This window comes from Octopus sinensis, linkage group LG7 (assembly GCF_006345805.1).
Source record: "Octopus sinensis linkage group LG7, ASM634580v1, whole genome shotgun sequence".
In the NCBI taxonomy this organism is placed as follows: Eukaryota; Metazoa; Mollusca; class Cephalopoda; order Octopoda; family Octopodidae; genus Octopus; species Octopus sinensis.
In genome coordinates, this window is record NC_043003.1 from 17,438,974 (window position 1) to 17,452,774 (window position 13,801).

At 32.6% G+C, this 13,801-nt stretch overlaps 1 protein-coding gene across 1 annotated transcript in view; it reads left to right on the forward strand.

The window, feature by feature from the left end:
• LOC115213975 (twitchin) overlaps positions 1–13,801 on the forward strand; it is a 280,495-nt gene that overhangs the window by 264,851 nt on the left and 1,843 nt on the right. Inside the window, exons 94-99 of the mRNA XM_036504380.1 lie at positions 4,139–4,269; positions 4,634–4,787; positions 6,326–6,439; positions 7,699–7,896; positions 10,164–10,277; positions 12,329–12,570. Coding sequence (XP_036360273.1) covers positions 4,139–4,269; positions 4,634–4,787; positions 6,326–6,439; positions 7,699–7,896; positions 10,164–10,277; positions 12,329–12,570 — 953 coding nt within the window. The remainder of the gene's footprint in view (positions 1–4,138; positions 4,270–4,633; positions 4,788–6,325; positions 6,440–7,698; positions 7,897–10,163; positions 10,278–12,328; positions 12,571–13,801) is intronic.

The window sequence follows — 13,801 nt, forward strand, 5'->3', positions numbered from 1 at the left end:
ATATTGTATGAAAAGTGAGTTGATCATTCTTTAAGGAATTTCTTTATTTAAATTTATCATAAATTTGACTAGTATAAGTGAAGAAACTTCATGTGGCAGAACAACTAAATATATATATACCAGGATGTCTTAACAGCTTTATGAGCCCTGAGGAAAAGCAATATATCAAAGTCCTTTCATTTATCTATTGGCAGCAAACCACTGACCACATAATACCTTGACACAATACTCTGTGTGTGTATATATATATAATTGTAGTATATGCATTTTGATGCAAAAAAATACATGTTGCTTAAGTCATTTGTCTCCTGAACAATTTCATAAACAGGGGAAACTCAGAGTAACAATAGAGGGATCAGCTTCAAATGAATATATCACCATCTTTTTACATCATCACAATTTTGATGTCCACTACTTCATGCTGACATACACTGAATGGGTTTCACAACATAAGTCCATGTGTTTCATCTTCTGGCACACCATGTAACAGAGAAAACTGGCAAAACTTTGCTGCTATGTACATCATTTTTTTCCCCTTAGTGGTGGGATGAATATTTTTTATGGTTGGATACCTTTCTTATCAACAATCATTTTACAGCAGCAACTGACTACATTTTATCATGTAACAAGCACTAGAGGTTGTCTGCAACAAAAGTCAGATCTACCCTGCATCAGGTGTTACTAAGACTTAGAGCTCTCCGAGATGAGTTACCAGTTTAGAGAGCAGATAGCAGGAGTTTTGAGCATTGTAAGCTCAATAGTTCACAGCACCTATATATATATATATATATATATATATATATATATACAATATAATGTATATTTAAACACAAGAGAAATCCACTTATAGGAATTCAACACGCTAGAAAGAACAGCTAGGTTCTATAACCACAAAAATTAGGGATAAAATTCGACAGGAACGAAATGAAAAATAAAATCATTTTACCATCTAGTTTCCTGGACCAATTGGTTTCTGATTTTAGTTTAGCAAGTAAAGGAACTCACTAGGTGCAATCTTCTTCAGCAGGACCACCTAGGGTTAAACGTTTACACATGGAGCGATCAAACTATTTGTCCCGAATTTATACATCCTAACTTTTTCAAAATCTACTGCGCAGCCACAGTCCTTCGCCAGCAATAAAAAAATGCCAACTTTTAAAACCGAAAATTATCCAAAAACTTACAATATTTAATCATATCAAAGGGAAATGTGTGTATATATTTATATATATATACATATATATATATATGCATATGCATGTAGTTACTTTCATATACACACACACATATATATAGTATATATATATATATATATATATATATATATATATATTATATATATATATAAAATGTTATATTAAAAATTTTTTGCTTTCATATCTGAATAAAACAATGCAAAAATCTCAAAACCTAATATTGTCCACATTTTAAGAAACCACAACTAAATTAAATAACACAAATTCATTTTGCTGAAGAATGAATTTTAGTATTTAAGAGAAAAAGTGTAAGTGTCAAACTATGAAACTTAACACACACATTCTTGTTTGTTTTTAATGTAGACATATCTGATAATTATAATTTGAATTTTAAAAGTTGCTTTTTTTTATATATAAATGTATGCAAAAGTGCATATTGAACATAATGAAAATTTTTTTTTATATATAAGCGGTTTCTTTGATTAATTTTAATTTGAAAGTTTCATGTATTCACATATAATAATCGAACACATTCCTATGGAAAAAAGAAACAAAATGAATTTTATTTTAAGGAATATTTTCTGCTAGTTATCTTAAGTCTCCAGAATATTTAAGAAGCAGAAACAAATCAATAAAATGTGGCTTTTTCCCCAAGTTAATTTGAAAACAAAAAAAAAGAACCTTTCAAAGTTTGCTTAGCTACATTTGGCTGAAATTGGAGCGAACTGTATAATGGGTTTGATCATTTAAAGTAGTGCCATATACTTGGCTACTTCAATACCACACAAAGCTATGATGAGAGCAACCTATTTCAACTTCCACCTGAGGACAATAGCACCTGGTAGGTGAATATGCAATATGCATGTATGGCAGCATGAGCCACAGAAGTGTCAGTTCTGCTCTACTTGGAATGAAAGATTTTTCAAATGATAGAAGATTTTTTTGTTGTGCAATATTTATCCCTTGAAGCATATATTATTTATATATTCTTAATTTTTACCTTGTGTTTCCCCCCATTCTACCTTTCCTATATATTATATAACACTGTGTGCAAAGTTTTACCAACCCAAAGAACTTCCCTTTTCCCATAAATTTTTTTTAATTATGACTGACCTTGGGGTGCTTTTCATTGACAAGAATGTTTTAATATTCTTCATTTTGTAATTATTTTATTTATTTCCCCATTTTGGAAGCATTGTATATTCTTTACTCTTTTCCATTTTCATATTCACACAAAACATTACTGCATGTAAGGATACAATGCATAAACACGTGAGGATAAGTTTAACTGTAATAGTCTAGGAATTTGCTTTGCTATATAAAAGAAAACTCAAAATTAGATATTTTTAATATAAATTACAATGTTAGTATGCATAGGCTAGAGGCAACAAATGTCAGATTGATAAAATTCTTAGATTCATTACATTTCAATATTTTTCTATCCTCATATATAATACTGCTCTACCATTTTGAGCTAATTTATTACATTTTATTTTCAGTTTCTATTCACTTTTTTCATAAATTCAATCATCTTGATAAACCTTCTGTATTTTAAATTTTATTATAAATTTGTTTTCATTTCATCAACAAACAAGTATTCACCAATTGAAAGTATAATAAGTGATAACAATAACTTACATCTATAATTGAATTTTAAGTAACAATATAGTTATCATAACAAAAAAAAATATCTAGAGGCAATTTATGAATCTTTTTTTACTTTATTTGAATATTCATATATTCATATCTTATGGAATATATTTCTGATATTTTTTAGAATATTTTTGAAATTTTAGATTTTGTGTTTTCCAAGACTAATTTTAATATTCAGATTTGTTCTATTTTTTCCTTATGATTGTTTGCGTTTGAATTCTAAATTGAAATCTAACTTGGTAACTTGCTTTAATTAACATTAAATTTGGGAATTGGCGTGCTTTTTTTTTTTGTATATATTTTAGAACATTCCTGAAATTCAAAATTATTTTTTGAAATATATATATCTTGACTAGAAGTGAATTGTTTTATATATCAAGGATATTTACTAACAAGAAACAAATGTGGTGTTTTAACTCCAAAATGTAGCAAAAAGATATGAAATTTATTTACACAGCTACTTTAAAATGAGAAAATGGACTTCTGTTTTGTTATTTCATACTTACATACACACATATATATGTGTGTACATATAAATATGTGTATGAATGTATGTACATATGTGTGTGTGTGTATACATATATAAATATACATACACACACACACATATGTAAATAAGTATATATGTATGCACATATATATATAGATATATATATATTTATATGCATATATATATATCTGTATATATACAGATACATATATGCATATATACACATACATATATATTTATATGTTTATACATACATACATATATATATTGTATATATATATATATATATATATATTTATTTATAATATACATATATATATGATGCATACCATATTAATATTAATATACATTTTGCTTCATACTGCATCTTTTTTATCATCTTTTGTGTTCCAATAACCTACCCTTTTTTTATTGTGGTGTTAAATGGAAAAAGAAATTAAAAACAAAATAAACTCCCATGTATCTATTAATTTATTATAAGTATAATATAATACACACATTTAATTTAGGAATTTTTTTATTGGTGATAGTTGTATACTTTTTAATGAAATATGAAGCTTTACAGTGATTCAGATATTATTTACAAAATTTTAATTTCTCTTTATGAGTATTTATAAATTTAATTAAAAATAAATTTATTCATATCTAATGTGAATTATAACATTTAAGGAAATTAATCTAAAAATATTTAAAATCACACTGCTAATATTTTTTTGTGTGTATGAAAAATGCTTAAAAATTTGCTTAAAAATTGATTACAAAAATGATATAAGTATAATGAGTCTTGTTTCCATTTCAGACGAAATTGATCTACCAAAATTCACCAAGCCACTTCAGTCGCAGGCTCTGAATGAAGGTGACAAACTTACCTTAAAGTGCACTGTTGAATCAAGTGAAGAACCTGATATTGTGTGGTCAATAAACGATAGGGTAAAATATAATTTATCCATATTGTGCTTGAGTTATAATTTAGAATATTAGTGTGATAATATTCACTATCCAAGTGTGGTCAATGCCAGTACTGCCTGACTGGCCCTCATGCCAGTGGTATGTAAAAAAAGTACCCACTACACTCTCAGAGTGGTTGGCGTTAGGAAGGGCATCCATCTGTAGAAACCTTGCCAGATCAGACTGGAGCCTGGTGCAGCCTTCTGGCTTGCCAGCCCTGAGCCCAACCATTCAACCCTTGCCAGCATGGAAGGCAGACATTAATATTACTACTAATAATAATAATAAATGTCATATTTTGTTTCATTTCATATTTATGAAAATATTGTTATGTTTACTTTTATAGATTATTAAGAGTAATGTTGCTTCCCAAACGTACTCAAATGGTGTGTGCACACTACAGCTTCCAGAACTCCTTCCAAGTGATAAAGGAATATATGTTTGCAAAGCTACTAATTCTGCAGGAGAATCAAGTACATCAGCAACTGTCCATGTTAAAGGTGAGCAATTTTAAACAACATTCTTCATGTGTACACACACACACACACACACACACACACACACATACACACATGCACACACACAGGTGGTGATTCTCAGTCTTGAAACCTACGCACTTTGACACTAGCTGCTGGGTAAGCACTCGATGTACCAGCACTATCATCTCTTCACTTCATTCTCAGTTTTAAAAACCAAGGAGCCTCCTCAATATACTTATTTCTTTTCTACCCACAAGGGGCTAAACACAGAGAGGACAAACAAGGACAGACAAACGGATTAAGTTGATTATATCGACCCCAGTACGTAGCTGGTACTTATTTAATCAACCCCGAAAGGATGAAAGGCAAAGTCAACCTCGGCGGAATTTGAACTCAGAACGTAGCGGCAGACAAAACACTGCTAAGCATTTCACCTGGTGTGCTAACCTTTCTACCAGCTCACCGCCTTTATATACCCTCAATATACCCTTTCCCTGATGACGGAGTACACATACTACTGTGCATCAGCCAGACCTCCTCCAAGTCCACTTTTGTGGAAGTAAGATGTATACTCTATTTACTGGAAAAGAAAATACATAGAGGTACATCATGTTCCTTTTCACTCTTGCCTGGTTAAATTCATTGGGTGAAGAGCACTGTCTTTTGTAATTTTCCCTGATCATTGATTCTCCTTTTTCACAATTTGGTTCAGATCAGGTTCTCCTTTTGCATGATCTGACAATCTCCTAATATAAAAATGAGTGTAGTGTTTTTATATATTTGTGTGTGTGCGTATATATATATATATATATATATATGTATATTAAGGAGGCATGCTGGTAGAAATATTAGTACGCTGGGCGAAATGCTTAGCAGTATTTCGTCTGTCTTTATGTTGTGTGTTCAAATTCTGTTGAGGTTGACTTTGTCTTTCATCCTTTCGGGGTTGATAAATTAAGTACCACCTGGCATCTTGGGCAAGTGTCTTCTACTATAGCCTCGGGCTGACCAAAGCCTTGTGAGTGGATTTGGTAGGCGGAAACTGAAAGAAGCCCGTCATATATATGTATATATGTATGTATGCGTGTGTATATATTTGTGTGTCTGTGTTTGTCCCCCACCCCCAACAACGCTTGGCAACCGATGCTGGTGTGTTTACGTACCAGTAACTTAGTGGTTCAGCAAAAGCAACCGATAGAATAAGTAACAGGCTTACAAAGAATAAGTCCTGGGCTCGATTTGCTCAACTGAAGGCGGTGCTCCAGCTTGGCCACAGTCAAATGACTGAAACAAGTAAAAGAGTAAAGTGGAAGTAGACAAAAATAAACATTATTTTCCCTCTTACTGCTTTGTTTTGTTTTGAAAAATAAAAAAATTATTTTATGGTTTGTTATTGTTTATATTTTGAATTACATAATCTTTTATGGGGGCACCAAAATCTTTTAAGTACTTAGGGCCTTGGTGGGTCTTAATCTGACCCTGTATATGAAGAATATATGAACAAAAAGTTGATGCAAACAATAATATAAAACAAATTTCGGTTTTTTTCTTTTTTTAAGTGCTTGAAAAACCTGTCATAACTGAAACAGGAAATCCACCATGTGTTACAAAACCCCTAACTGGTCTTGTGGTGAAAGATGGAGATGCTGTTTCTTTGAGTTGTGAAATATCTGGTAAGGTATTTTCTTGGTATATCAGACTATATTGTTGAAAATTTGTCTAAAATCATAAAATTAAAGTAGCCTGGAATATTTTCATCTACTGAATGAAATTAAAGCAAATTATAAATATCAACCAAATGTATTGGAGAAGATATCTGTGGCTGTGTGGTAAGAAGTTTGCTTCTCAATGACATGGTTCTGGATTCAATCCCACTGCATGGCATCTTGGGCAAGTGTCTTCTGCTATAACCTTGGGCCAACCAAAGCCTTGTGAGTGAATTTAAGAGATGAATACTGAAGGAAGCTATATATATATATATATATATATAATATATATATATATATATATATATGTGTGTGTGTGTGAGTGTGTGTGTGTGTGTGTGTGTGTGTATGTATATGTGTGTGTATGTGTACCTTTGTGTCTATGTTTGTGCACCTGCTTCTTGACAACCAGTGTTGATGACAGCATCTCTATAACTTAGTGGCTTGGTAAAAATAAAACCCCAGAAAACTAGTAGAATAAGTACAAGGCTTTAAAAAGATAAGCCCTGGGGTAGATTCATTTGACTAGAATTCTTCAAGGCAATTGCCACAGCATGGCCTTAGTCTAATGACTGAGATAGATAAAAGATAAAAACAATTTTTACGATTATATCTAATAAAATATTTGAGTATAAAAATATCCTATAATTACTAATTATAGTTTAATTTGTACTCTTAGCTTTATATGAATTCATTTTTTGACCTTTGTTATTTAAATTGATTTTTAGAAGGATCTTATTTGTATAATTCTGTTGTGTCTGGGGAGAGTCATTTTCTTTTTGTGCCTTATAATTTAACACACTGACCAGTAAAATTTCCACTTATTTCTTATTTTTATTTTCCTAAACTTTTCGTTGCATCTTGCAACCTTTTCAATAGTCTTGACACACATACATATATAGTCAAAACTATTGAAAAGGTTGCAAGACACAACGAAAATTTTAGGAAAATAAAAATAAGAAATAAGTGGAAATTTTACTGGTCAGTGTGTTAAATTATAAGGTAAAAAAAAGAAAATGACTCTACCCAGACACAACAGAATATGCTTCAACACGTGAACTCATATAAAGAATCTTGCAAACCAAATCCCAAAACGAAATATTTGTATAATGTTTCATGTAATTGCATATTGTTTTTGTTTTTGCACTTTAGTTATTTTTTAAGTGTGAAATATATTTTTTTAATGGTTGTAATGCAAGACTAATGAACTTTAAACTTTCATTTAGGAATGCCAAAACCAAGCATCACTTGGTTACATGGTGAAAATAAGGTTGAAAATTCTGAAGAATTTGCATATGAAAATAGCGATGACACCTATAAATTAATAATTGCTGAAGTATTTCCTGAGGATGCTGGTATCTATTCCTGTGAAGCATCAAACGAGGCTGGTAGAACATCCTGTTGCTGTACTTTGAAAGTTGTTGGTAAATACATAACCTTATATTTTTGTAGTTGCATTTTTATTATACAAAAGGGTGCTGAAAAGTGAAAAGTTCCTGGTTTTAAGGGTATCACAAAAGGCCTAGTTGGAGGCCCAACCTTCTAAGTTCTTTTACAAGGCTTAGAAAAACTGAAGGACCTTTAGAATAAGTATGTGAATCTGAGAGGAGAATATGTTAAATAAAATCATGATCAACTGACCCTCTTGCATTTTCTTTTACCCAAAGCCAATAACTTTGCAGCACCCACTTGTAGTTTGGTTGAGATTGAAGTGAATAATATATTACTATAAAATATATTATATAATAATATATCATGGTATAAGCGAACTTAAAAACAATTCAAAATATCTAGATGTGAATTTTAAACATAAAACATTTTAGTAGGTAGAATCTACAATTATTTTAGATTGCATATTTAATAAAAATATCACCAACATCAAAATAAAAATTAAATCGAAATTGTAGTTAAAATACCCATGCTGGTGACATGTATAAAGCACCGTCCGAACATGGCAGATGCCAGCGCCGCCTGACTGGCGTCCATGTCGGTGACACGTAAAAGCACCAACATTGAAGAACTACTAAAATGACATTGTCATTATTAAGTTGGTGTTGTTCTAAGTTCAAATTACACAGAGGTCAACTTTGCCTTTCATCCTTCCAGGGCTGATAAAAGAAGTACCATTTGAACACTGGATTCGATGTAATTGATTTATGCCTTCCTCCAAGGCTGCTAACCTTGTGCCAAAATTTGAAGCCATTTTAAGTTGGTGCAAGGAGCATAAAATTGCCTGAAGTTTTGATGGGAGAATTTAATTTATATAAAGTTTGTAGTGCAGAATCAGAGGTGTTTTCAAATGAGTTGGTATTAAAAGGGTTACTCCATGATACTAGAAATACTCACTTGGATTAAGTTTTCTCCTACATATATATATCATCATCATCATCATCGTTTAACGTTCATTTTCCATGCTAGCATGGGTTGTATATATATATATATATATATATATATATATGGAGTCTAGTGCAGCCTTCTGGCTTGCCAGCCCTCAGTCAAACCGTCCAACCCATGCCAGCATGGAAAGTAGACGTTAAACAACGACGATGAGGATCATGATGATGTGTGTGTGTGTGTATATATATATATATATATATATATATAAATATATATATGTACATGTATATATGTATGTATATATACTTATATATGTACACATGTATATATGTTTATATACATACACACATGCATACATACATACATACATACATACATACTGCCTAAATGCCAATCCTGAGAAGTTAGGCTTCTCAAAACCAGAAAGGAGAAAGCTAACTCGATGACTACAGATCTAATCCATCACTGGAACTGTAAAAATCTGTAAAACTTTCCAGAAGTTTATCATTTAAATATATATGAGCATGTCTAGATATGCAACAATATGTATGAAAATGCATACAAATCTGCACATACATACATATACACACATACATACATACATACATTACATACATACAAAAATACCGTGTTGTTGATGTTGAATGACAGAACCTTGAATCTAGGTTAGAAACCGGCTCTTTCTCTATTAGCAAGAAATCTTGAAATAAACTGAATGACATATATATGTATGTATATATACTTATATATGTACACATGTATATATGTTTATATACATACACACATGCATACATACATACATACATACATACATACTGCCTAAATGCCAATCCTGAGAAGTTAGGCTTCTCAAAACCAGAAAGGAGAAAGCTAACTCGATGACTACAGATCTAATCCATCACTGGAACTGTAAAAATCTGTAAAACTTTCCAGAAGTTTATCATTTAAATATATATGAGCATGTCTAGATATGCAACAATATGCATGAAAATGCATACAAATCTGCACATACATACATATACACACATACATACATACATTACATACATACAAAAATACCGTGTTGTTGATGTTGAATGACAGAACCTTGAATCTAGGTTAGAAACCGGCTCTTTCTCTATTAGCAAGAAATCTTGAAATAAACTGAATGACATATATATGTATGTATGTACATACATACATACAAACAAACAAAAATACCCCGTTGGTGATGTCAAAATTCTACTGAGGAGCATTGGGTCTAGGTTAGAATCTGGCTCTTTCTCTATTGGCAAGAAAACTTGAAGTAAAACTGAATAATGACATACATATGTTTATGTATAATTAATTTTAATTTTTCTCTATTATTATTTAGTTCCAGACGATGAGGTTGTTGGTCCTACATTTGTAACATTTCCTCAATCTCTAAGTATTGAAGAAGGGACACTCGCTAGGTTCAGCTGCAGTTTTGAAGAAAGTAATGTAAAAGGTGAGCACTTTACAATTTTTGTAATTAGTTTCCGTCTGGTAAACAGGAAAAAATATATAGTAAATAAAAATCTGTTAAGATATTAAAGGAGATAACAAATACTTTTATAATTACACTGGTCAACAAAATGAACCTTTTTTTAATCATCAGAGTTGCTGATTGACTTTTCTGGGTTAATTTTTGATGCTGATTAGGAATCTGAAATCTGATTTCCTCTATCAGGTCACATGTTCATGTTAATGATACTTGCTCTTTTAACTTATAGGATACGTAAAGCATGTCTCTATAAAATATATTGAATACAAGATACGATAATTTCATGGCTTTTTATTGTACAAAATTAAAATTATTGTGTACAAATAAGTTAGAATACACTCAAATGCATAACAACTTAAAATCGTTGGTATTTGGACTTTCTATGGTGTTTTGTCTCAGGTTCATCCCTGTATAACATCCAACAGTAGTCAGCTAACATTCCTGCATTCCAAAATCCTTGATATCGTTGTTCTATCGATACAATATCTTGATGAAAGCATTCCCCTTGCTCATCAGACACTGCTCGAAGGTTCTCTGCAAAAAAGCCCAGATGTGAATCAAGGAAATGGACTTTTAGTGACATCTGACAACCCATTGCAGCGTAGGAGTCTAGAAGACATTTCACTCCATTTCTAAACTCTAGAGATCTCTTGTTTACAGAGCCATTTGAAGGATTCCTAGGCTTTAAGCTCAATCTCATCCAGTGCTGTGAGGAAGTGGTTGTCCTTCAGGAGTTCTTTTATCTGCAGACCTATAAATATGCCCTCCTTCAGTTTTGCCTCAGTGATTTTTGGAAATTTAGCCTTTACATATTCAAAACCTTTTGAGCTTTCCCTGGCAAGTGTCTTCACGAATTGCTTCATGAGGCCAAGCTTTATGTGAAGAAGGGGAAGAAGAACATTTTCTGGGTTTAAAAGTGTCTTACTGTGGACGCTAGAAACTCCCAGTTCATATGATTTTGCAATCATTCTGATTGCACATAGTGCTTGCTAGTTGCACGACTGTCCCATAAAAAGCAACAATATTTCGTGAACCCAGATTGCATTCCCATCAACATTCCAATCAACTTCAAGTCTCCACATATTTTCCAGCTGTAGTTTATATACTTTATGGCATTAAGGAGTACTTGCATATTTTCATAACACTCCTTCATGTGCACTGAATGTCCTATTGGAATAGATGGTTTCTTATTGCTGTTGTGTAGTAGTAGTACTGCCTTGAGACTTCGCTTAGCTGAATCAATGAATAAGCGCCATTCAGCTGGAACATGCTCTTGGAACAAACAGTGAAATAACTCATCAGTGTTATTACTGAAACAAAGTGGTCCATCAACAGAGAAGCATGAAGTCAGATCCCTATTTCTCTTCCTGAAATGAGTAATACAAACATCTTTCTTAAGCAGACACTTTTCTTGTAGGCGAGATGCTAATAGTTCAGCTTTATCCTTCGACAATGACAAGTCTCTAACTAAATCATTTAACTCTCCTTGTGAGTTAAAGGATTTACATACATACATACATACATACATACATACATACATATATGTCTTTTAAATTTGTTTATGGGAAATGTTTTGAATATGCAAATAAAGCTCCTATTCCATTATGCCAGCCACTGGTCTAATGGTCTGACTGGTGAACCAGATTTTGGGGTTTGCATCAAACTGTACTGATATAATGTAAGATAAATATAGTAAAAATAACAATAATCTTTGGATGAAATTTATAAATATTTTAAGGTTGGACGCCCTTCTTAATACCAAGGTATATATTAAGTATATTATCACAGAATATAATAGTAAGACACAAAAGAATCAACATCTGTTCATGATTTAATCAGCAACATACATTTAAGTTTCTATCATCAAAATTTCCCTCTTAACAATAGATCTATACAGTCAAACATCTGGTGTAAAGGCTTCCTATCCATTTAATGAGTATGATTTATATATTAGGTTCTTTAATGCATTGCACATTCCATCCAAATTAAGCTTAAATTATTTTGACTTATTTCAGTTACCTGGAAGAAAAATAATGAGGAAATTGAAAACACCGGTCGGTTTAAATTCACTGAGAATGATAAGGAATTTGAATTCGAGATCCCAGCAGCCCTAGCTACAGACAGTGGAGTTTATAAAGTATCTGCAAAAGATAGCAATGATGTAGTTTCTTTATGGACTTTTTCCTTGAATGTGACAGTAACAGATACAGCAAGCCCAGCACATGTTGATGTTCAAGAACTTCTCAAGTCTATTGAGGTAATAATTATTATCATTAATATAATAAAAAAAAAACATTGCTGTTATTATAACTATTGATATAACTCATTTAATATGTATTTTTATTTATGTGCCCTTTTCAAGCCTAGCCAGGCTCATGGGCCTGGTTTCCCGCTTTCTGTGGTGTCTGTGTTCCCTCCAGCTGGACGGGACACCAGTCCATCACAGCATTACTCAAGAAACAGGAAGAGAGAGTGAGAGAAAGTTGTGGTGAAAGAGTTCAACAGGGGGGCACCACCACCCCCTGCCAGAGCCTTGTGGAGCTTTTGGGTGTTTTTGCTCAATAAACACACACAACACCTGGTCTGAGAATTGAAACCGTGATCCTCCGACTGCAAGTCCACTGCCCTAACCACTAGGCCATTGCGCCTCCATTTAATATGTATATTTCACAAAACTATGGATGTAGAAGATTACAATCATTTCATTTGATAGTAACTGTGTGTATGTATATGTGTGTGTATGTATGCATGATATAAGTAAATAATCTGTAACAGGATGTGAGATCCCCGCACTTGATGGGTGCAGCCCACATCCTTTACATTAAATATTAATCGAAGAAAGAGTCAAGACTTCCAATTAACTTCAATAGTATAAATATTTATTTCTGGATTCGCAGTATAAACATTTCCTTCCTCTGGGTGAATCGGCAGCCTAGGAGCTTATTGGCAGTAGTCTAGTGGAATAAGTTAATCCTGCCCGTTCAAGCATAGTGGGGATGCGCCACGAGGTAGCAGCTCGAGACAGCTGCTGGAGACACGTCTGTCTTGTTCAGCTGCTAGCGTCCTAGAGAGCAATACCAGAGAGACTTTTGCTGCTGCTAGTTTTCTGCTCATGCGCATGAGGGAACTCCTGGCAGGCCTCCCGGAAGACTCCAACCCTGCGCATGCATGCTGGAGATTTCCAAGATGGTGTCACTACAAATCCTTTACCTTACTGAGTAAAACAGCTCGTTTTAAATTTCTGAATGAGATCTAACTAGTAACTATACTCCATAGTATAGTTTGCCTTAATGTATGTATTAAAATCAGGTCACAAGCTGGCAGAATCATTGCCGTGCTTAGCAGCATTTCATCTGTCTTTACATTCTGAGTTCAAATGCTACAAGGGTCAACTTTGCCAGTCATCTGTTTGGGGTCTATAAAATAAGTATCAGTTGATCCCTGGGGTCGATGTAAATAATTCATCTTCTTCTCCAAGATTTTTATTC